A 25153-nucleotide genomic window follows, 5' to 3' on the forward strand; every position below is an offset into this window, starting at 1 on the left:
CTTTTTCCTTTTCATAACAATTGCAGTAGTCCATTTCTGTTTTATTTCCCTTGCACACCGCCATTTATTAAAAGCAAGTCACTGAATTACATGACAGATAGCAGCAGGGAAAGAGAATCAGTTTGATAATCTTTGTAGTTTTTCTGGCTATACTTAGATAAATTTTTGAAATGTTTGCCCTGATGCTGTTATGAGTGGATAGGAATTCCACTGCTACTTAATAATCCCTGTGGGCTTGCTAGACTGGCAGGGTAACATGGATTCAGCAGATGTGGCTTCTCATATTTTTCCCTTCTTTGGCAATAAATGAAATATTCACCTTGTTCTTTCTAGGGAAATTACAAATTAGACTTAACATGAGTTTCTGGAAAAGTCAATATGAATTCTTTCAGTTTTATACATTTCTGATAAATGTTTGTATCTTTCACTTTAAGTGTATTATATTTGTTTCTAGCAGTTGTCTAAACAATTTTTGTGATTTCTTTTTTTTTTTTTAATAGGTGACAAGCATGTTGTTAATCCTGCAACACTAGAAAATTAGATTTGAGAAATCATTCACTAAATCTTGATTTAAAAATGAGGATGAACAGAATTTCCTTGAACGGAAATTCATTTTTTCCCTGGTATAGTCATATACCAATCCAGTGTGTCACAAATGTTTTGTGATATTATCCAACTCTTGTTATATAATATTTTACAGTACTTCTCCATTTTATGTTCATCTCAGATACACAATATTTTCATAATACGTTCAAATGCAAGCTAAGTCTGAGATTATTTTTAATAGTGTTTAAATGAAACAGCCTCATGTGGTGCAGAGTGATAGGTGGCAGTATTGCAACTGAAACTCTCCCCATGACCTGAGTTCGATCTCAGCAGAAGCTGGATTCCCGGGTAGCTGGCTCCGGTCGACTCAGCCTTCCATCCTTCCGAGGTCGGTAAAAGGAGGACCCAGCTTGCTGGGGAAGGTGACAGCTGGGGAAGGCAATGGCAAACCACCCCGCTCTAGTCTGCCAAGAAAATGTCGCGAAAGTGGTGTCCCCTCAAAGGGTCAGACATGACTCGGTGCTTGCACAGGGGACCTTTCACAAACAAAACATTACTGTGCTCTGAACAATTAATTTACAACATTTTACAGTTTCTTTTTGTTTACAACTGAAATAGAATAGTCTATCAGGACAGAAATTTCAGCTAAATAGAATGTCATTTATAATTGTATTTAATGCCATCCAAAGGCAATCATGTATATTGAGGTAGGCAGCAGATTCTTCCACATTTTAATAAGATATGTTCAAAAAGGGAAATGAAGCAATATGTCTGTGTTCTCTGATTTGTAATCTTAGAAAGTGAAGGGTCAGTGAATTTGTTTTTTGAGGGACCTTCTAAGGAGCACAGAAGGTCCCTCAAGCATCTGAATATGTGAGCAGCAAATTGTTGTGGATCCCTTCTGGTTATAGTAACTTGATGAGAGAGCCTGATTGGGCAATTATGTTGTTTGACCAGTAACTGTATTAAACAGTGGCTACTGGCAGTTGGCTTCCCTGTTTTGGCTAACATTTTTGCTGTTGTTATGGTTGGTAAAGTATGTTGTCCTGACAGCTACTGCTGTAGGATAGTTTATAATTTTAAAAAGAAGTAAGTGGAGGTGGTGATTGCGTTAGTGCAAAGCTAGTTTAAAAAATAGCTAATGGTATAAAAGTTAGTTGAATGTCTATAAAGGGAAGAGCAAATTAGTATAGATTTAATATTTTGGGTATCCAGTTTCCCCTTGCTCTTGTAAACTGAATTAGTATAAATTAATATAAAAGTATAGAAAGGAATGGTTGCTTTTGATATAACCTGCAGACTTGCTTTCATAAAATGAAAAAAAAAGTACTTCAGTGCTTGTGAAGTGGCATAACCATATCCACTCCATTTTTTTTTTTTTTTACTAAATGGCTGAAGTTATATTAGACTGCAGTAGCTTAGTTTTAGGCTCAGTATAATTTTTACATTCATTTCAGTAAGTTAACCTCAGTTAGGTAACAGCAAATTTGAATAAATGAATAAATAATGAAATGCTGGAGGATAGCCGTCTCAGTGATGATTTAGGAGTACATACAGCATTATGAGATTGTTTGCTTAAAAATATTGTATGAATATTTCAAAAAGCTGCTTATATAGCATTTTGGAACAAGAACATGAATACCTTCACTGGGAGAAAAGAAACTGGAGATTGTCCTTTTTATGATGCGATTTCCCAATTCCCATTAATGCAGAGCCTAAGTATAGAAGACTTTTGTCAGAAGAAGGTAGCAAATGGGGCAGATTTCCTCCACCGCAAATACTCCTGGTGAATATTTGCAAAATTTGGACAGGATTTCAAAGACTTTCCTTCCAAGAGTAGCCTATCACTGCCTTGCAGAAATACTCCCAAGAGCCAGAAAAGTTCTGGTGTGGCATCTAATGCAATACAAGGAATCATCATCCAAAGTGAAAATTAGTAAAATTCCCATTTACATTTGAAAGTACTTTTGGTGAAAACACACATATAAAATTTGACAGATCTTGGCCTGATTTTAAGGATTATATGGTTTGTTTATATAGGTGCTGGAAGATTGTACTTATTCTTTTGCTTAATTCTTAGACTATTTAGACATGTTTTCTTGCACGGGAGAGGCGTAATATTTGAAAAAATCCTTGAAGGATTGTTATAAAGGTATTTGTTATTTGTTGATTTGATTTGTATTCTGCTTTCCTGCCCATGGGGTATTCAAAATAGCCGATGGTAAAAGTAGTACTGTACATAATCCATGATTTTCTTTTATTTAAAATACACAGTAAAAATCTGTTGGGTTTCTTTCTGACTCTGCACTTGTTTATCCATTGTTGAAGTAATATTCACTGATGTCTGTATGGTCTGTTACCAATGTTCACTTATAACAAATGAGACATACTCTATAATTCAAAGGATTAAATTCATAGGGAAAAGGCCGAATGTTAATAGCATATTAATTGCAGTAAAAGTTGCTTAGGCATCAATAGCTTAAGTAGAAACCATCATTATAATATAACTTTTTATTTGTTTATGTGTTTATTTTATTGCTGCAATTTCTATGCCACCCCATTTCTGGAGAATTGCAGTGGCTTCCTGTATTATTATCAAATTAAAAACAAAAAATCAATTAATGCAATTATAACCAATCACTCCGAAGTACCACAATTTGGGGTAGCATAATTTTACTCATCCTTAGATCTCATTTTAAAGAGCCATATTTTTATGGGTCTCCAAAACTGTAGTAAGTAGGGGGCAGCCCAGATATCTGGGGTAAGCTGTTCCAGGGGAGAGGAGAGACTGAGTTTCATCAATGCAGTGACTCCTCCTTCCATTTGGCCAGAGATTCCTTTGGATGTATAATTGCCTACCTGATTTGGATCTGAATCATTAACAAAAATATGATACAACCCTGTTTTTCTTTGATCTCAGTTGCCTTTTGAAATGATTTATGCAGGAGGCCAGTGATTCAATGCATAGATGTAATGCTGATTTGAAAGGAGATGTTTTTATTGCTTGGTGTCATATATAAGAGGAAGAAGAAGAGAAGGCTTGGCTAAAACAAATACTGCAATTTTAGAACTAATGTTGGTCCCATTGGTTTTTTTGTTGGCATAAATAAACATTCTTCAGCTTAATTTAGTTTGTCCAGTTCAGCTGAAATAGTTATTAAACATTACATGTGATTTCAAATTCAGAGCAATTTTGTTTTGCCCAGGATTGAGTATAGTAAAATACTCCAAAATTAGTAGAGTATGATTCCAGATTATTAAACCTATTAGATAAATACTTTGGAAATTTAAGATAAACTCTGCATTACTATGCATACATTTCAGCATCTTTGCCAGTCACTAGGTAAGAGAAACAGAATAAAAATATACTACCACATAAATTTGTATATTTTATGTAGTTTTCAACTCAATATAATTTATGTCTGCAATAAGACTTAGTTGCACTGTTTGTTTATGTTGTTGGGCAAACATCAACATATCTGTGTTAGGTTTACCAAGCTGTCTATAAAAACAGATGGCTTCATTGAAAGATAAACAGCTTTGCTTGTTTCATAAGTCAGGAAAGCTGCCTTAAATAAGATCTGCTTGTTATATTTATAATGTATCCTTTCCTAGATCATTGCTTTCAACAGAAATCAAAGTGCATATGATTTGTTTTCTTAAAATTCGTATTTCTAGTAAGAATTGTGCAGTGTCTGTGTCTTATATCCACCAACATATAATCAATTACCTGATTCTATAGTACTATTTTTTACAGATACTAATTTGAATATCTTACAGTACTTAGAAGATTGGTCTCACCTTTAAAATGACTACTGATTTGAAGACTAAAATAACATACCTAACATTTTACTAATTTTTGTGGTAGCGATTCTTTCATTGTCACTTTATTATTCAGAAGCTGTGTTTTAGTAATTACGGTCACCTTTTGTGGTAGTATTGGCTATGTTTATTTTTGCAAAACATTTAAAAATAGTATGCTTGAGGCATTGCCCAGATTTGTTCTGAAGAAGTTGTTTTGTTGACAAGTTGTTAAACAAAAGCACTTGTTTTCACTCCTTGAGTGGACATTTACTCCCTAACATACCAAAACATTTTGGGCCTGTTTTGTGGAGAAGTCTCTCCTGTGTGTGTTTCAGTTTGTAGTTAAGAAGCTTTATTTAATTTTTGCAGATCTAATAGGTATAATAACTTGGGTTGTATTCAACATGTATATTTTAAGTATTCAGATGCAGGCTGAAAATATCACACGGATACTTGTGCAGATACTTGTGCAAATGTGTTTGATGAATTGTCACAGAAAATGACAATTGATAACATTTAAAAAACATATTTGGTAGGACTTAGCTGTGATCTAGAATCTGTCCAGCCCCAGAAAATACTGTTATTTTTGAAGACATGTGAAAAAAATGTATTGTTCTCTCTTACAATGGATGCATTAGATTAGATATTTCATAGATATTTTCTTCAGTAAAATGCCAATATAATAAATTTGCATACCCATCTGTGATCAGCTGAAAATTGGCTAGGTAGAAATCCAAATACCAAACATATGTTTGCATTATGTTCTAATGTAATTTTTTCTTCCTGCGGCAATGTTAATGCATCAAACTGCTTTTATGGATTCTTTTCAGAATACAGCTGTATTTTTTAAAAAAGTAGTATGAGAGCATAAATCACTACAGATCAGTTAGAAAAAAAGTCTGCAGTTCTTCCCTAGAATAATCCACTACAACCCATATTCTTCTTCTCAAACTTAGAGAAATGATGGCTGCATCACCAGCATTGAGAAGGACAGACAGCTATTTATTTGAGAGATGGAATTCTTCTTTAGTTAAAGTAGTGAAGATTTTGATAACATAGACATTTAAACGAAGTGTGTGTAGGGGGGCAGAATACAACCCTGTTTCACACCTTTCTGGATTGAGAACTCTGCAGAAAGTTAGCTGCTGCTATCGCATCTGACTTGTATTACTGTATTTTCATGCAGCAACCTAATTAGGAAAATAACTTCTGGTCTATAAAGTAATAAAACAGTCTTTCTCTAGGCAGGGAGTTAAAGGTTGACTTTAAATCAGTGAAGGCAACATACAAGGAGTTGGAATAGGTGTATGTGTATTTCTCTGCTACGTACTGTAGGATAGCACATTACTCCACAGTTGACTGGCCTTCCCTAAAGCCTACTCATTTGTTGTCTAGAAATTTCTCCCGTTCTAGCCCATCCAGAAGTTTTTAAAACAGAAAATGTGCATGTAATTTAGTGGGAATGTTTAGGAGGCTAATCAGATGGTAATTGGATAATTTCTTTCTTAAGAAATGGGACAGTAATAGAATTATTCCAGTCTTTTGGCATTGGGAATGTGTTATTAATATGTCTGAATAGAGAAGCCAGAGGGGCTTTCTTGCTTTCCTCAAATCTTCTGGTATTTTACCCATTCTTCAAATTTTGTCAAAGATGATAGAGTTTTGATCAGTGTGTTGGCACTCTACTATCCAAGATAGCTTTTTAATTTAGTTTTTGTTAGATAATTAATAAATGTTATGAAACAGTTATTACTTATCTGTACAGAGAGCCAGCATAGTATAGTGGTTAAGGTGTTGGACTAGGAGCAGGGAGATCCAGATGGGTCCACCCTCAGCCATGGAAGCTCACCGGGCACCTTTGGGCTAGTCACTCTTTCTCATCCCAGCCTGCCTCACAGGGATGCTGTTGGGACAAACAGAAGGAAGGACTATGTACACTGCTTTGATCTCCTGTACAAAATATGGTATGTTCATTATCATTGTCATTCACATCAAGCAGGTATTCCTGAGTTTCTATCAACCTTGAGCTGGACTTCTTCAGTCAGCTTTTCACAGCTGCAGTGGAATGCACATCCTATTTTCAGCTGCTCTTTTGGCTCAATAAGTGTGTTGCAGTAATTCTGATTCCTGAATTACTAAACTCATTTCCTGTTTATTAAGTAATCTGTTAGAGGAAGTTGAATGAATACAATATTCTTGCCTGCTACTAAATTACTGAATTACATTTAGTGTAAATGCTAAATATTTGACATTTGTCATTTAGCAGTGCCTATTTCATAGCTCTGATTTAATGTGTGGAAGCTGCTATTCTCAGTCAAGGGAATATTGGTTTTAATACACCTACTTTATAATTGTTTTGGACTGGATGCTACCTGAGCATTATAACAACTTGGGTTTTAATGTAGCAACAGCATTTTTAACAAGATACATCCTTTGAGGAGCTCACAACTTACCACATGCATATTTTTGTAGACATAAAGTCAGTTTAAAAGGTTTACTGTCAAACAGTTGTCTGCAGCTCAATGGGATAGCACATCTTCTGGATACAAAAGCTCCCAGGTTCAACCTCTGGCAGCTCTGGGTGAGCTGGAAAAAAATTCTGTTTGAGATTTTTGGGGAACCCTCTGCCTGTCTACACTGTTCTGTAGGTGATGCAAAGCTAGGGGGTTATTTTCACCTCAACTTAATGCAAAGTGGTGGTTTTCTTTTCTTCTTACTATCTGGCCTGCTTTTCTAATGCAGTGAATTACTAAGAACAGCAACAAAAACCCTTCAGTATGTATTACATTGAAATGACTGTAGTTTCTTAGATAAAATGTTTGAGACTAGTATCTTCATTTGATTGTGCATGGGCATGGCTCACTGCATCATCTGATGCCTGTGGTGGAGCAGTTGTTTTGACTGTATTGTTATCTCTGGGCAATAAATATGCTTTCGAGATTTCTTCTGAGCAACATTTTCTTTAGAGTTAAGAGTAAATCTAGATCTCTGAAAACACTTGAATTTCTAATCTAGGTTGTAAAAGTCAGAGAACTAAAGAACATGTGTGCAGTAATCATGTGATTTCAGGCTTCTTCCATGCTTTCCCCCATTAGGGGAAAGCTTAACATATAAGGGTGTATACAGATGTGAGGGGGAATAAGATACTGAAGGTTGGGTGTAGTGTATGTGAAGATTCTGTTAGCAAGCATGTTTATGTATACCCATGCAGCATTTTAGAAATTAATTTAGAAATTAATTCCCCTTAAAATATCTTGAACTGTAGAAGCGAGAGCATCTTCAGTGTGAGATTGTGAAAAACATCTGTCAGGATAGGATGGGGTAAAAATCAGCCTTTCCTAATCTGAAGCCTTGCCAATAATCCCTAACTAGCATAGCCAAAAGCCCTGTGAACTGGGAATTACAGGAGTCCAACAGATCTGGGAAGTGCCAAATTGGCAAAGGCTGGATTAGGCAGATAATTTGTGTAATTTAGGCTAAAAATAATCCTTATGTTCCTTTTGTACCTTTTTAAAACAATGTAGAATCATCACAGCTTAATTCTGGGTAACTTCTGAATTTTTCTTATCACATTCCTAATTCAAATGCTTTTATAATTCTCTTTCCACATGTAAATAATACGAGCATTCATGGACAGTGTCAAAAGTCCCTTTAGTCTGTAACTTTGGTGAGCACATTCCACTGCTTGGGAGCCACTCAGAAGACTTTTTCCAGATATCTGATAGATGAACTTTTGGCAGTGGGAGTATCTCCAAAAGGTTCATCCAATTCTACAGGTAGTCAGGCCCTAAGCTGTTTAAGGCTGAAACGGTGCCAGTATCTTGAACTGGCAATAGGCAATTGGTATCCAGTGCAGATCTTTCAGAAAGGCATTTTATGTTTCCTTTACCTTGTACCAGTCAACGGCCTGACTGCCACATGTTGCACTAATTGCAATATTGGCAGACTTTTCCAGGGCAGCCATATGTACAATGCCTTGCAATAGTCAGGATGGTTGTAGTCAAGACATATAACTGTTACTAAATCCAGCTGGCTCAGGAAGTATGACAATTGGTGCATTAGATCTAATTGTACAAACATGCTCCTTGCCATAGCAATCACTTGCAAATCCAGTGAAGGCTTGGGAACAAGGAGTGTTCCCCGACTGCAAACCTGCTGTTTCTGGGTGAGTACTGTACAGCCCTGTGCTGAGCAAGCTTCACCTCAGTCCCGAAGTGTAGCTATTTAGTGTAGTTGCTGAGGCTCAACTCATTCTCTGCTGTAGTTCTGATCTTTTTCCTAACCCCGGGGAGTAAGGTTTTATCTACAGCATGGTGCAAGTCCAAACATTTATTTTCCAGTGCTAATGTGCTTTGCCTCATTAAAAAAAAAAAAATCCAGAGCAAAGCCCAGAATTAAGCATGTAGCTAAAAGTTTAAAGCAAAGGGTTCTGAAGCGTAGGATTTGACCTCAAGAAATTAATATTTAATCAAATTAACTCTCACTGCTTATTTGTAACCTGTCAGAATTAGTTAGCTGCCCAATCACAATCAGAAGAGACTACGCTTGCCATGTTTTGATTTTTGATTTTACCAACATTTTACCAAAGCTGCTGTTGCTGTCTGACAGCTAAAAAGGAGGTACGTTTCATATTCTTCGCTATTAATCAGCAGTTTATGGGCTCTTATCGCCATAAATCTCAGAGAAGTGCATCAGCAGATAACAGCTTTATTTTTCAGTGGGAACTGGAATAAGCAGCACTCAGATTATCTATTTAGTCCTCAATAGTCATTTTCAAGGTCTTTTTCAGATGAACTGCATGAATAATAAAAAAATTGTTACACTGATGCAAGTATGATTTCACTACAGAAGTACTTTTCTTTCAATTTCAATTCAGCTTTGTACTGTAACTAGAAAAATGTTAACCTTTAATGCCATGTTTCCAGACAAGAAAGCAGACACAATTAAGTCATAGCTAATTTTGGAGATACCCCAGTCTTCATTTCGAAGTGGCACTCTATATTGCTAAGGTGGAATACTGGGCTTCTGACCTCAGTACACTTCTGATAAAGATACATCATTTAGAAGATAAATCTGACCATTTCAAAAAGGCAAATCCTGGCAACCTGTCGTATCTGCAGATTTACAAGAAGCTGTTCACCATTGCCAGCTACTAGTTACAAACCATGTTTTTTCTACCACAGTTAATATTATAACAGGCATGCTCCTGTTTGTGTATTCTGCTGAGCTCTGAACATGTCCCAACCGTACTGGATACACTATTCAGCGCTGTTGGGGCATTTGAACATTTATTTCAATTGTTCCATGTACTATAGAGTTTATAAAAACTTTAAATCTTGCTTTTGAATAGTTTTATTTCAATTTGCTTTCTATTCCGTAGTCCAGGATAAATATAATTGTCCATGGTAACCTTTCACTATTTGGAAACTAATGATGCACTTACATAGTATTGTCCAGCCTAATTGGGGTAGTTTTTCTACCATGGTCTTAGTTATTGAATCCCTACCCCTATTGTTTTAACTGAATATGAAATAGTATAGTTCTCTCAAATGTTGCAGAAATCTGCAAAGCAGAAAGATAAATCAGTATAGTTCTGTTGAGAGAATATTACTGCATCAGAGGAAAGTTCCAAAGTTTTTAGAGTGCTGCATAAATGATGGGCAAAAAAATGAACTACCTCTCTACATAAATTTCCATGAGAATATTCTCTACATCAGTTTTTAAAGTAGTTTAGCTGAACAAAGTTGTCTCATAGCAGATCAAATGTTATTTCCATCTACTCTGAATTATCCCTTTACTAGAATTATTCTGGGCTCTGAATTCATGGATTTGTGCCAGTTTAGCTTTGTCTGGAAATTTTCTCTTTTCCCATAAAACAATAGATACTATGTAGATTCGTTGACTGGATAATACTGTACAATCCAGTAGCATATCCCCCAACAACTATGGAAATTTCATTCCTCAAAAGTTTGAAGGAGAAACTAAATATATAGTATGTTCTCAAAAAAACGCTCATGGTTTATTCAATTTACAGTGTTCACCCAACACACTGAGGCATCAGCTAATCCCTATGGGCTGGATTCTCCTAAGATAAATTACCATGGTAGTCTCTCTCTCTCTCTCTCTCTCTCTCTCTCTCTCTCTCTCTCTCTCTCTCTCAGTCCTAGGAAGGAGAGAATAGCAAACCACTTCCAAAATCTTGCCAAAAAAACTGCAGGGACTGGTCCAGGCACTCACCAGGAGTCAAAAGCTGACTTGAAGTCACTCCCCCCCCAAAAAAGAATAAAGATAGATCATAAAGATGCAATCAACTCATTAACTTCAGCAGTTTGCATAACCTTGGTAGGCAGTTTATTTTTTCCATGTTTTCCAAAGATGAAATAAGCATATTTTGTTTACAACAGCATGAAAAACATTAGGTCCAAATATATATGCAACTCACGTTTAGATGCTAACAACACTATACATTCTGTGACATTTTGAGGGAGTGCAGAAATGTAACATACCGCTGAAGTTGTGCCTAATTCCATTCCCTGAGAATCTAAACTTTCATTTAAAAATAAGCTTTCTAATTCTTACCAGTTGTGAATATACTTGCTAATATGTAGGCAGTGCCTATGGAAATCTCAGAGGAGTGAATGATTAAGTTTTTTTTAGTCATGGGAGTTCTGTACCTTATCTTCCACATGACTATCCAGAATAAATTAAAAAGAAAGGACTGCTATCACTCAGTTTACATAAATTGTGAAACACTTTTTCTTAGTACAAAATTTGTGTTCTGTGGGAAGTGCAAAAATTTTAAATACATCTGTTTGTTTACTTAACTATCCATTCTAACTATGAAAGAACTTCCAAGAATGAGTACTAGCTGCACTATCTGAATTTAGAATACTGCCCCACCTAGAGATCAGTGCGCTGTGTTTTCATTAACAAAGAGACAACAAATTAAACGTACTGTTATTTTTCTTAAATTAAAAATATATGTACACATTGCACAATATTAAAATGGAGCACCAACAACTCTGCTGTAGAGAATCCACTGCTCACGGACTTCATTTTGAAGGCTTCTCATGGTGGAAGGAAGAAAAATTGGCATATCACTCGCTTGCACTTTGCAGAAATTTCAGTATCCTTGTACAAAAGCACATTTAGTTTCTCTTAGATCCTTTCCTGTGCCTGGATCATCAACTTTTCATGAGCTGTAGATTATAAAAGTGCTGTCACCGCAGTCTGATTTATTGGTTTGAGGTCGTATCTAGGTGTTGAATAACCCTCATTTGTCAGGGATTTGGCTTGCGGCTTTCGACAGCAAGTATTACAGTCCACCGTGGGCAAGATACTAATTTGAGGCTTATCATACTCTTTAACGTTTTGTGGTGTTTGATAATCTCCACTGTTTCCATCTGTCTTGCATAAGGCAGGAAAAGTCCCAGAAGGAAAAGAAGAAACAGTAGGAACGTTGTAGCAATTCTCTGAAGAAAAAGCATTTTCAATTCCTGTACTTCGCTCTATAATAGGAGTGGCGTATTCTGGTTCCTGATTGGTCAAAGGCAGTGCATAATCATGGTGATTTCTTCTTTGTGGGCAGTTGTAATGATTTCTGTTCTCTGAGAGACATTTCTTTTCATCCTCTGTATCCATTGGTTTAAAAGTAGATCCCTGTCGGGTAACTGTCCCAGTTCCTATCATGATAGGTTGTTGATAATCTAGACAGAAGACAGAATCACACCTTTGAAATTCCAGTTCAGGTTGAATATGGATGCCAGCCACAATATCATTTCACACCAATTCCTGAGTAGTTTGCTGTACAGGTGGTCCTCGGTTAATGACCACTCATTCAGCGACCATTCAAACTTGCGATGGTGCTGAATGAGGGGTAGTTACAACCGATCCTCCAACTTCTGGCTGTTGCAGTGCCCCTGCAGTCACATGATCGCGATCTGGACACTTGGCAACTGGCCCAGATTTCTGACTGTTGCAGCATCCTGCAGTCACATGATCGTGATTTATGACCTTCCCTGCCAGTTTCCCACAATCAAAGTCAATGGGGAAGCCAGCAGGAAGTTGGGGTCATGTGCGGCTCTTGCTTAACGAAAGTAACCGGGCACTGCACTTTACAATCACATTGCTTAGCGATGGAAATCCCAGTCCCAGTTACCGTCATTAAGCAAGGACCACCTGCATTGTATGAATTGTGATGGCTAAGAACCCTTGCTGAATCCATCCTTATGCCGCAGGGCAAATTCCTGCACACCCCATTAACAAAGTCAGCTAAAGGTCGTAGTTGGACATTTCATTAGGTGCTTCAGGGGTAATGCCTCAGATTACTTAAGCCATATGAACTGTATGCAACAGGAGAAATGGAAAAAAGCACATTATATTTTCAAATTTATCCAGAAAGGAATGACAGTTAAGCTCTGAAAAGGAATGTTGCAAATTAATAAATTAATACAGAGGAAGCTGAAATAGAAGTAAATATATCACAGGAATACTAACAATACAATGGGATATTAACTTTTTGAGGTGGCAGAATGTATTATTCTCCAGGTCTAGCAGGAGATGAATGCTGAAAAAGACTGAGCCAATTTTGGAGGGGCTTGTTTTGTACTTTGGGGATGGGAAGTTTATGACATCCTGTGGGACTCCATGCTTTCCTGTGAGTGAGTCACTTATCCCCCAAGCACCCAAACAAACTTTGTTTTAATTTAACTGATAAGAATAGGAGAGATAACTTAGAACTAAGAATAGGAGAGATAAAAAAATATGGAAAACCAAGTTATCACAGGAGAATGGAGGGGTAGTTGCTGAGCTTACAAAAAGGCAGACACTTAAAAAACCACAGAGTCTGCTGGGAAGAGACCTGGGGAGGTGTGATGATTGGTAACACAAGATGAATTTAGCGTTGGCTGTTGGAAGATGGTGTTACTGGTTTTAGTAAAGAGCAACGTTGGCTTGTGAACCTCAGAGGGACAGCAGGATTACATAGCTGAAGGGTTGCAGGTTTAAGGAGAGGTTTGGGCAAGACTCTCAGAAATGGAGCAGGGGACCATCCGAGGGACAAAGCTACCCAATGCCGAAGGCTCTGAGGGAGCCTGAGCGGGGGTGGGGAGAGGAGAGAAGAGACCATGTTCCACCAGCTAGGGACAAAAGCCAGTGTCAAACTGAAAGAGGCAGTGTTGACCAGTCTCTCTTAACTCTAAAGAGGAGTTCTTAGAGTTATAGATAGGTACATACAAATTCAGCTAACATTACCACTTGCAAACATTTTCAGTAGTGCAAAAGTATACTTAAAATATTTCAAGCCTCTGTGATTGTCTTTCCAGTAGACAGAGGGAGGAAGGAACAATGGAATGCAATTATCTAGTAGTAAATTACGCTTGCAAAGTTAGGCTGCAAGAACTGAAAACCAATGCTGTTTTGATATCTTAATTTAAAAAATGCATCAAGAGATGTTCTATACTGTGTCTTGCATTAAATCCTGTGAATTAGAACACCCCCATGACAGAATGCATTAAACCTAGCAAAGACTGAATATGCTTATTTTAGCCTTTTTGGGGGGTCAAAAGTAAATTTAAAAAATGTTTCCCAGAACCATCCTTTTTCCATCCTTTAGCAGCATAATCTTGAAAGGCTTTCAGTGGCTGCTGAAATGGGCTTGTAAGATTGTGGATTGTATCTCCCATAAAGCTATAAAATTAGTCTTGTGGGAAAGTGCTTCTTTCCAGAGTTGTTTAGAACATCTGAAGTTAAACATGCCCTCTTCTCTCACTGGAGAGAAATATCAAACAGGCATCTATCCCCTATATAGAAACTTGCCTTTGGATTATACATATATCCTGATAAGATAACAGATGAATGCACTCCAATAAGCATGGGAAGAAAAAGGGCTATCCATTTTTTACTTTCCCATCTGCTTGTTTGGACTAGTCAAAATCAAAGTTTAACTGTCTTGCATTAGATCTAGTGAATTACAAAACCCCCATGATAGGATGCATTAAACTTGGTATCTACAACATTTCAACAAATCCTCAATCATGAATAGAAGTTATTTAGTGTCAAAGGTTCCTCAGAAGAACCGAATAGATTCTGCATTATCTAGCCTCTTACCGAAGGAACCCATTTAGCCAACATTCTTGAGTGATTATGGCTTTCATAAATATTCATATTAGCAGTGATGGGGGGCAGTGGGGGAAAAGCAGCACATTCCAAAGACGTCAATAAGCACATTAGCAATGTTGTTTTTTAAACATAACACAGGTAGTCCTTGAATTATGACAGCAAGTGGGACCAGAATTTCCATCACTAAACGATGTGGTTGTAAAGTGTGACATCGTGACCACATTGCTTAGCAATGGCAGTCTCCATTGCCATCGTTAACTGAATCCCACCAATCATTAGCTGAGGACCCACCCTGATCCAAGCCATTCTTGCCTTGGTCCCTCCCAGCCCCGAGCCTTGATAAAATAAGGGACTGCCTCCTCTTCAACTCCTCCCACCAGGCTATCTCCCCTCCATCTCTGCCCTTTTGGGCTCCTTGTACTCTGCCAGCCTTGCCACCCTGCATTCACTGTCCCTGCCGGCCTTGCTGCTCCAGCTGACCTTCGCTTTTTTCTTCCTACCGCTGATGACGAGGCGTGCCTGGCCCTTCGTGAGGCAGCTGCTGCCCATGCCAGGCCTTCTTCCTGAGGGTGCACCCTCCCCTTGTTCAATTTGTCTGTGGCCTTGTCCAAATCACATGCAGCCTTCTTGTGAGGTTTTGGAAGGGCCAGCAGGCCAGTGAAGCACAGGGTGGGCAAAAGGGCAGAGGTGGGGGGCAGATGAGGGGGAGTTGAAGCACCCCTGCGGTCATAAACGCAGGTGCTGCCAAGTGCCTGAATTTTGATCATGTGACTATGGGGGCACCACAACTTTGAGGACCAGGCATAACTACTATTCACTCAGCACCATCTTAACTTCAAACAGTCGCTGAATGAATGGTCGTAACTTGAGGACTACCTGTATACTACTTTTTTAAAAATGCAAAATTTTGCCAAAGGGCTGGAAAGTTCCCCTTAATCACTTAGAAACCATCTAGGAACGTAAGCCTTTCTGAAGAGAGAAAGTCATTATATATCAATTACCTATGAACTATGCTTCCTTTCCCTAGTTAAGGACAGGGAGATCAAAACCTTTTGCACATTATAGTGTGAGAAATAGTGACTGTTTGCCAAAGAGTTACCTGCTATCTCACTTGTGACCAGTTCTAGCTTTTTGGGTGCCTCCTTTTCATTATTGTAAGTGATGGTGAATTCCACAGACTGATAACGGACAAAGGGCGGTTGGATTTGTTTCCAGAAACCTAGAACAGAAACCTTGAAATTCAGATCCTAGCTATGTTAAATCTCAAAAGGTGAATTAATCTAAAACACTGCATGCAGAGAATATATTTACTGTTAAGTTGTTGTGAGTTGGTGACATATAGATTTAGTAAGTAATTATAACATAAAACTGCCTTTAAAATGATGATTCAGAAAACAACGGGACAGAGTTAATTATAGTTTGTATCTGAATCTTCACTACTAGCATTAATACATTACAGATTATCTCTGTAAGCCTCAAAGTGTTGAATCCAGAGACACTTGAATGGAATTCTACTAGGACAATTAGTTTTCTTACCTCTTACAGTAATGGAGGTTTATACTTTCTTTTCTATATGGCAAACAGATAGTGTGTGGGAGCAATCTCTCGAAGGGAGACAGCAAAGGCTCCCCTATACACAGGATTTCTAGCTCTACAAAACAACCTGTGGAAAGCAGCACTTCATTTCTTGTACAGCCAAGAAAATATATTAAATCTCTTTAATGTGCCCTCACAATCCTGGTGCTACTGGAGTTTAGGGCTTGCTATGCTTCTCGTCACAGCCAGGCCCTGCTGGAAAAAAGCAGCAGTGTAATACACAAAAGTGCTCTTTAAAAACCTTTGCGGTTCTACAGCATCATATGTTATCCATGCAATTTATGAAGTGGCAGGGGAACAAATATGAGAATCAGACTGTCCACAGATTCTAGCACAGCCGTCAGGGAAGCTGAAAAACAGGATGAGCAGGATCAGTGCCAGCCGCTCTCTGAATTTCCAGCTCTGTTCACTCACTATATATAAAACATGACTGTACTGTGGCCCACAGAGGGAAGGAGAGAGAAAGGAAGGACAGGTCAAGTATATTCCTCCAAATACTTGAATCCAAAAGGTATTACTGATAAACAGGAAGCACTTTTCTTCCTTCTTGTCATATAACAAAAACAAAAGATTGCCACTAACTTGGTTTTCCAGTGTCAGATGAACCACATGTAAGACCTTTCTCTCCTTTTCTGTAATGAAGAACAAAATCAATGGCACACTTCCTGCTTCAGTTCAATTTTCATAGAGTCTGTGACTTTGTAAACTCCAATTTGCAGGCAACTCTGAATTTTCAGTCCTATGTCTTCCCAAGTTTTACTACCATGGATCCTATCAAGAGTCTACAAATCATGGGCAGATTTGTTACTTTCCTAGAAGCCATGTACATAGCTTTCCTACTATATTTTCACTAGGCTTCCAAACTCAGGTGCTGTCCTAACAGTGAGACACACACTGAGACGAGGAGTAGTTCTCTAGTGTTTATTACTGCTACATAAACAGAATCCTAACAAACTGAATAAGCGTGGGAAAAACCCAGACATATAAACCCGAAAGGCTAAGGCGGGCCTGATCTGTGTCTCTTTGAACGGCTGCTTAATTCCTCAGTACTACGCATGCGTTTTCCACCCTGGATGGGAGCCCCCTGCTCGCCATCCTTACTCATGACAGGTGCTATGGGTTTTTGACTTAAAATTATTTTTATTTATATTTAAGGCTTCATTAAACAAATACAAACAAATCAAAAAGCTAATAATTTCCCTTTTTATTTGTTATAGCATTTCCTTCATGAGTTCAAGGTGGCTTAAAAATGGAGATCTCCATTTTATTGCCACAACAACTCTGCAGGTAGGTGGGGCTGAGATAGAACAACTGGTTCAAAGACAGCCAGTAAGCCTCCATGACTAAGGGTAAATTTGTACCTGGGTCTCCCCTCTCCTAGTCCAGCACCTTTTGAGTGAAACTAGTATTATGATGAACCTATTTCCCAACCTGACACACACCATAAAAAGGTAATATTTTTTAGTTTGTTAGCAAGCCAGTCCAGTAATATGTTTAATGTCTTAAGGCTGCTCTGAAAAATATGTTGCCTCCAAAATCGTTATTTGTGCCATTGCTCAAACCTTGATTTATAGATAACAGGATCCATCTCATAAGTCCACTTGGACTGTGTATGGCTGAGGCAATCAAAAGCATCATGTGACATTTATGACCTTCTGTTCCAATGGATCATTTTGCGCTGTCAAAGCAGCAGAATGCTCTCGCTCACTCTTTATTTGAAGAGATCACTCAAGATAAGGAGTGGGAAGGTCTTATCGTCCGCATCTGCCTGTCCAATAACACTATTCCTTTCATCAGGTTCTAGGGTGAAGAGGAGTTAGACAGTTCATTCATCACTAAGACTCTAGCTGGCTTTGCAAGGAGGAAAGTGGAGTGTAAGATGATTTGACAGGATGTCAACTCACTCAGTGTGTCAATCAGGTTGTGTCCACGCCTGCCAATTTCTCCCTGCTCACCAGCAGCCTGAACATGTGCTTTCTCAAAAAGCAGCCTCCACGCAGCAATATGGAACTCACTTTTTGGCTTATTGTGACGTACAGTACAATTCAGAAAGAAAGTGTGGCTAAAAGCTACAGGACAGTGAAACCTTATTTTAATGGGCCATTTGCAGGAAGGGGGGATTGGATACTCCCCCCAAAAGTCCATTAAATAAGAAAGTACATCATCACAGTGATTTTTGTTATTGCATCATTACGCAAAGAGAAATGTAAGCTATTTAAGGAAATCTGGGACATGAACTGCTGCAGATGTTGAAAATCAAGGTAAAATTAATAGAAATTTATCTGTCTCGTCTAGACTACTTTGGATGTAGGGGATTTGTCCATTATTTCAGCAGGATGTCCAGATTGAAATTTGATCCACTGCATCTAAAATTGGCTAAACGGGGATACTTTAAATCAAGGTTTCACAGTAGTTGGGTTTGTATTCCATGATCAGCCAACAACCACCAAACTGCATCCTTGTGTAGCTCTCTGTGTGTTGTGTGTGAGAGAGAGAAAGAGGGAGAAAAAAACTGCCCGGAGAATATTTTTCAAAGACTACTTCTTTTTGCCTAAGTTCAGGAATCACAGCAATGCCTCATTACAAACCAAAGCTTAACATGATTTTTCCCTCTGCCTCATTGTTCCTTTTATGATTGAGTGCTAAAAAAAAACAAAAAATGATTCCCTCTTTCAAGGCTAAACCAAGGGCAGCTATCATATTCTAAGTTAATCCTTCATGCAAATAATTAACAGTTAATGAATTGGCAGGGCTCCCTGAAAGCATCTTGATACAACGCTTTGATCTTATTCTTCTGCTATGCTTGCCCATGAAATGCGGGAAAAACACTCTCTGAGCAGGCACACTTTGTCAAACAATAGTCAGCTCTTCCCAAACCCCTCCATTCCTGTTAGTTGCAATTTATCATTACCGTATATACTTATGGATAAACCAGGAATGTTAGGTTCCAAAATACACCCCAAAAGTTGAGCTTGGCTTATCCAAGATAGGCTTATCAGCAAATATATACAGTAAAACTTTTTAAAATTACCTATGTATCCTGTGTATCCTGGCCCATCTATGGATAAACCAACCTTGGAATTTTTAATCAAAATACCATGAAAAATGTGCCATCTGCAGATAAGTCAATTGTTGTGAAAATTAAAACATACAAAAATTTGGAGGGTCAGCTTATTCACGGGTGGCCCATTTTTCATGGTATTTTGGTTAAAAATTCAAGAGTCAGCTTATCCGCAGATGGGCTTATCCACCAGTATATACGGTACATGAATGGATGACAAGAGAATAAGCTTACTAGAGGAGGAGACAAAGAAATCTTGCATCTAGGAGGCTGGGAATTGTGGAAGCCTGATCAACTAATTAAAACTGTTGGGAATTAAATGAGATATCATGCATGCAATAGTTAAGAAACAAATATATAAAATAATTAAACAAAACCATCTATTCTTTTCCCATGGAATTGCCTTCAACTACCAATTACTCTTGAACCACTATAATGAATAAAGAGGCTGCACCTATCCAAGCTATGACAATGATAATGTGTCTCAGCTCTGAATGAGAAAAATTCAAGTCACATACTTTCGCACTGCAGTAGAGATGCAAATTCCTGATAGTAGGAACAGCAAAAGCACCACCAAGATTGGAATAATGATAGCCGTAAGTTTCAATCCTTAAAAAAAATCAAAACAACATGTATCAAGTTTTAAAATAGGTTGAAAACAAAGCTAGAAAACTGACATGAGAGCTGCACTACACACTAATGATCACATTGTATTAGTATATAAAGAGGTCAGGAAGGGCATTAAAGCACTCTTTATTCTACTGCGAAAGCAAAATTGACACAGTGCTAGTCTATCTTGACTTTAAAACGCTGTACGTATTATCAGAGTTGATGGAAAAATGGCTAGTGTAAGTACCAAATATCTCATCCTCCATAATTGGCTCTTACTGGAGTAAGCTCATTATTGAATCACTGCTTCTACTCAAGCCCATTATGATTAAATGATGCTGTCAAAATGGCAGAATTCCAATGGTGTGATTTTGGACCACTTGAAGGGCATGTTAAGGATGAAAATGGGAGCAGACTGCAGCCCACTCCCATTTTCATTCTTATTTTTGAAGAAAGCAAAAGAGAATGCAAGTCTGCCACTGTGCTATCAAACTTCAGAGATACCATCTCAGGAAGCAGAAGCCACAAGCGGAATGCTGGACAAATGTGTGGAGAGCAGATAGATATGGAAAATGTTTGTGTGGGGTGGCGGGGGGGATGGGGACTGCCTGCCTGCAGCCTTGGACTATGTGACTACTTTTTGAATTGTGGTTCTCTGATGGCCAAGGATGGATGGTAACTTTTCTCCTCCATTTCACATACACAGATGTACACTGATTGTCATACCTAAGTGCGTTTCAACTAAAGGTATAGATTCTGTGATTGAGTGGCCATCTTTTTTAGTTGAAACACCTGTGCTTTGACTTGGTCTCTGCCAGAGTGGATGAGTAAGAGAGCTGTTATCTGCAAAACAGATAAAACAATATGTTGACACATAAGTCCCTGTTTGTGGGACAGTCAGATCTGTAAGGATAAAAATGGCTTACTTTGGGCTGCACGACAACCAATAAGTTCCACCTTCAGGGCTATTCTTTTGTGCCAGGTCTGAGGAATAATTCTCACAAAGCGAGCTACTATAGGGGGAATAAAATTATTCCGAACTACATCTCCATGATTTGAGTTGGCTTTGAATATCTGCAGTATGAAAGAAAAAATAATTAAACACACACAAGACAGGATAATCTAGAGACAAGTTAGGAACAAGTGGGGATTTATAAAATACCATTTCTTCTTCCACAAATTAATATTTCAAGAAAATGTAAGGGGAGGATAAACTGAGCAATTCAAATCTCTTTTGTCAGTGTCTAAAATATACAATGACTATGATACTAGAAATTGGGTGTTTTTTTGACTGCCTGAACAGCAAATGTCTTTCAGGCCTGAATTTGAGCAGTATCTGGCACAGAGAAGACCTGCTTCATAGGACTGGAGAATCCAAACCTGGATGCCACAAACTGCTAAGTCAGCACAATAATGATGGATGCAAGATGGAAGAGTCAATTTCATTAAACAGTGAAAAGAGGAACATTACTTTCCATGCCACAGCAAGATCACTTGCAGGTCAACCACATCACTGCAGGATAACACCGCTTCTAAAATCCCAATGATGGTTACCAGTAGGCAGGGCTCAATTTATAGTGCTGGTCATCACCTGTAAAGCTCTATTCAGCATATCACTGGGATAAGAACATCTTGAAAGAGCCTACTAAGAGTTTCCCCCATCAAGAGGTTAGGAGATCATGGACCAGAGAGGAGATCTTTGGAACGCACTACCCCCAGAGGTCCGAGATGACCTGTCCATCATGGCATTTTGAAAAGCAGCCCAAACAGCCTTATTCACCAAGTGTTTAAAACTAGCTGATCCCAAGAGTTCTGTTTTTACTCTGTTATAATCTGCCACGTCTTCTGATTGGGACAGGCCATAAAAACCACAACCAAGCAAATAAAGCCATCCTGAAACGAATGCTTTCCAGCTATCCCCACTGTCTCCATGCAGCATAGCCACTGCTGGATATTGATGATGGAAGTCAAGAAGAAAAAGCCCTACTATTTTGGATCCAGGCCCATTTTAGTCCAGCATTTTGTTTCTCACCTTGTGGTCAACCTTGTGATCCTCAAAAATCCATCCACTTTTTTTTTTTTTTTGCAACTGGTATTTGGAGTCATGCTTCCCCCAACCCAAAGAGAACAATGAATCTATAGGCCTAATAGTCCTTGATAGACATATCCTTCATGAATGTGTCCAGTCCCCCTTTAAAGCCATCCAAATTAGTGGCCATCACCATGCCTTATGGTAATGAAGTCCACAAGATAACTATGTGCCATAGATATATGATGCAGGAAGATAATCCATATTCCTCCAATTCACCTTCTTTGGTAGTAAGAGTCAAAAAAAGATTCTCATATAAAAGAGCAAGCCAACATCCCGTTATTAATAAAGGCTGAATTTCACCAGTTCCAACTGTGTATTAACTGGATGGGTTCCAGGCCTTTTTTACATTATGAGCTTTAAAGATGAAAGAGGTCATGGAAGTCTAGATCTTCCCTTGAAAAGGAAACTGACTATTTTAGATCAGCCTTCCCCAACCTTGTTTCTTTTAGATGTACTGGGACTACAGCTATATTAGAAATCAGAAAGCTTCCAGGAAAAGGAAAAAAAAATAGAGTAATATGCATTTTGTAGCTCTTAAAACTAAATACACAGGTTTCAAAATATTTAGCAGTTCCCATCATCAAAACTGGTGGACTCACAAAAAGCCATTAACAAATAACGTTAGACATATATTTATAGCATATATACAATTCAATGTGCAAGCTAGTTTTGCATACACTTCCCAGAAAAGTTTCTGAATACTGTGGGCTAGGAGCAGGCAACACTTTGTCAGCAGTTATGCTTCCTATGGCTGAGAATTTTATCTATCTATCTATCTTATCTATCTTTATCTATCTATCTATCTATCTATCTATCTATCTATCTATCTATCTATCTATCTATCTATCAAATTTGTCACTGCCCATCTCCTCCAACCGGAGAGACTCTGGGTGGTTTACAATATAAAACAATAAATATATAATAAAATTCCAATAAAATCCCTCTAAAACAGTTTCTCAACTACCCCATCTAATAAAATCCAGATGGCTGTGATCCCCTTCAGTCATTATGTAGGAGGGCACTTCAAGGCACTAGCCAACCACAAGTATGGCGATTCTCCTCCCTGCCCCAAGCCCGTTGGCAGAACCAGGTCTTCAACTTCCTCCAGAAGGCTAGGAGCGATAGGCTAATCTCACCTCCGGGGGCAAGATGTTCCGAAAGGCGGGCGCCACTGCAGAGAAGGCCCGCCTCCTGGACCCCGCCAGATGGAATTCTCTTATCAACGGGGTCCGTGGCATGCCCTCTCTGCATGATCGGGTGGGACGGGCTGATGATGCGGGGAAGAGGCAGTCCCTCAGGTAACCCGGTCCCATGCCATGTAGGGCTTTAAAGGTGATAACCAACACCTTGAATTGGACCCGGAAGCAAACTGGTATCCAATGCAGCTTGCGTAGCAAAGGTGTTATGTGTGCCCTTCTAGGGGCACCAAAAATAGCCCGCACAGCCGCATTCTGGACCAGCTGAAGTTTCTGGATACTCTTCAAGGGTACCCCCATGTAGAGCTCATTGCAGTAGTCTATACTACTATACTATAGAATAGTTGAAATATCTGGAGGGCACCAGGTTGTAGGCCTCAATTATAATTATAAGCTTTGGTTAATAGGATATCTCCCTAAAAACCATATATTCTGGTTTATAGCCTGTAGGGTTTCGTTTAAAGAAGAGACAATATTTATTTGCCCAGTGTATTTTGTTGGCTTGTAAAGAAAGAAATTGCTTCAGATAGCATACTATGCTTTGTTACTTCATGACCTGTGCTGCTTACAGTTTTGTCTAGTCAACATAATCCTTGATTTTGTTGACTACCAATCCAGACTCTTTACTGGGAAAAAAAACTCCTTATATTTTCACTAGTTGTACCACTGTGAAGCAATACCACTATCTTCTGAATGCTAGGGAGCTACAAGCTACCTATGACGCAGGCAAACTTAAGGCTACTTGAAGCCCACTTCAATCAACAGGATTTTCACCTGAGTATAATACTACTGCTTAACTCATAAAAAAGACTGAAGTGCAGGAGAGAAAAACTCAATAACCCTTTTCTCCTTCCATTCCCTATTCCATCCCAGCATTACCTTTTCTTCATTGCTTAAGATTCCTTTGTAAGTCCTCCATTTTGAGTTATTTTTACAGTTCACAATAAATGTCTTAACGTAATAATTAAAATGAAGCACAGTAGACCCAGTAGTTCTAATTCCTTGTAATGAAAGAAAACAGGGATAGTTTTTATTAGTTAATAAAAATGAAATGAAACCTTCATATAATATTAATATATTGAGACCAAACTTAAAAGCATCACTATGTTAGCTTTATATTTTATCATTATTTCCACCACTGATCATGTTCAAAACATATTTATTTACATGCACACCTCCTATCAATAATGGTAGATACAACTGCATGTCCATTTAAGAAGCCTGGTTTGCTACAAATAGTAATAAAAACCAGAAAATATGTACATTCTGGATTGCAATTTTACATACAAGTGCAGTTCAACCCCACATTAGTAGGGCATAAAGGATTGCATTGGCTAGCAGCTAGGGACAATTCTCACAACATAAGACCATCGTATTTTTATTCATCTGTACCAGACTGGTTTATATAGGTCTTAAAAAATATGAGGATTCAGGATGCAAAATGTTACGGAGAGAAGCAAGTTTCTAAACATAGTGGACATGCTGCAGAAAACTCAACCAAAACAAGACCATGTGAACAGTACACAGACATTACAGCTGGGCTCTTCTTGCGAGACATAGCCATCTAGGTTTATTTAGCCTAGTGAGAAAGGTTGAGCCCAAAGCAGCAACATACAGTTCGTTCTACAGAGAGCTAGAATTCTTTAGCTCTAGCTTACTATGCCATCTGCACATGGCCACTGAATTACAGCATGCAAGTAATTTTGTTCCATGAATAACTGACCCAGAGGCATCTGTAGGATGCAACACTTTCATCCAAATGAAAAAGCAGTGCTTCTGCCCTAATGATGCAAGCACTGTACTTTTCGTACCTGCACGCAACATCATGATACACATCCCAAAGAGGTATGCTGCTGTACTGAGCAGGAGACCTCTGAACTGACCTGTAATTCTTGTTTTCTCTCTCAAGTCAATTTCCAGCCACTGCCGATGGTTACTCTGGTTTGCTGCCCAAGAGGGTCCTGGAACTTTGAGCCAAGCCTTCTCAGGAGACCACTTAACTAACTCTCCAACTTCACTGATTTCATCCCAGGATGATGATGCAGTCATCTGAACATTCAAAGCATCTCCTCCTCCTAAATTCAGTGCTTTGTCACAACCTTTAAGATTATAAAGAGTGTGTATTTTTAT

General features: G+C 38.4%; 2 protein-coding genes across 4 annotated transcripts in view; one reads left to right on the top strand and one right to left on the bottom strand.

Annotated features, from left to right (window-relative positions):
* The window catches only part of GOPC (golgi associated PDZ and coiled-coil motif containing), a 39686-nt gene extending 21340 nt beyond the window's left edge, over positions 1-18346 (top strand). For both annotated transcript variants that reach the window (XR_010068460.1, XM_063310934.1), the window contains one exon: positions 17863-18346. Coding sequence is in view for 1 of the 2 variants with exons in the window: in XM_063310934.1 (XP_063167004.1) it covers positions 17863-17885 (23 nt within the window). In the remaining variant the exon portion in view is untranslated. The remainder of the gene's footprint in view (positions 1-17862) is intronic.
* Positions 10671-25153, bottom strand: part of DCBLD1 (discoidin, CUB and LCCL domain containing 1) — a 38531-nt gene continuing 24048 nt past the window's right edge. For both annotated transcript variants that reach the window (XM_063310911.1, XM_063310903.1), the window contains exons 8-15: positions 24907-25122; positions 23903-24024; positions 20662-20809; positions 20462-20578; positions 19645-19735; positions 16648-16697; positions 15569-15688; positions 10671-12056 (exon numbers count right to left, since the gene is read on the bottom strand). In XM_063310911.1, coding sequence (XP_063166981.1) covers positions 11557-12056; positions 15569-15688; positions 16648-16697; positions 19645-19735; positions 20462-20578; positions 20662-20809; positions 23903-24024; positions 24907-25122 — 1364 coding nt within the window. In that variant the 3' untranslated portion in view covers positions 10671-11556. The remainder of the gene's footprint in view (positions 12057-15568; positions 15689-16647; positions 16698-19644; positions 19736-20461; positions 20579-20661; positions 20810-23902; positions 24025-24906; positions 25123-25153) is intronic.

The sequence above is a fragment of the Candoia aspera genome, chromosome 1, assembly GCF_035149785.1.
Source record: "Candoia aspera isolate rCanAsp1 chromosome 1, rCanAsp1.hap2, whole genome shotgun sequence".
Taxonomy (NCBI): domain Eukaryota; kingdom Metazoa; phylum Chordata; class Lepidosauria; order Squamata; family Boidae; genus Candoia; species Candoia aspera.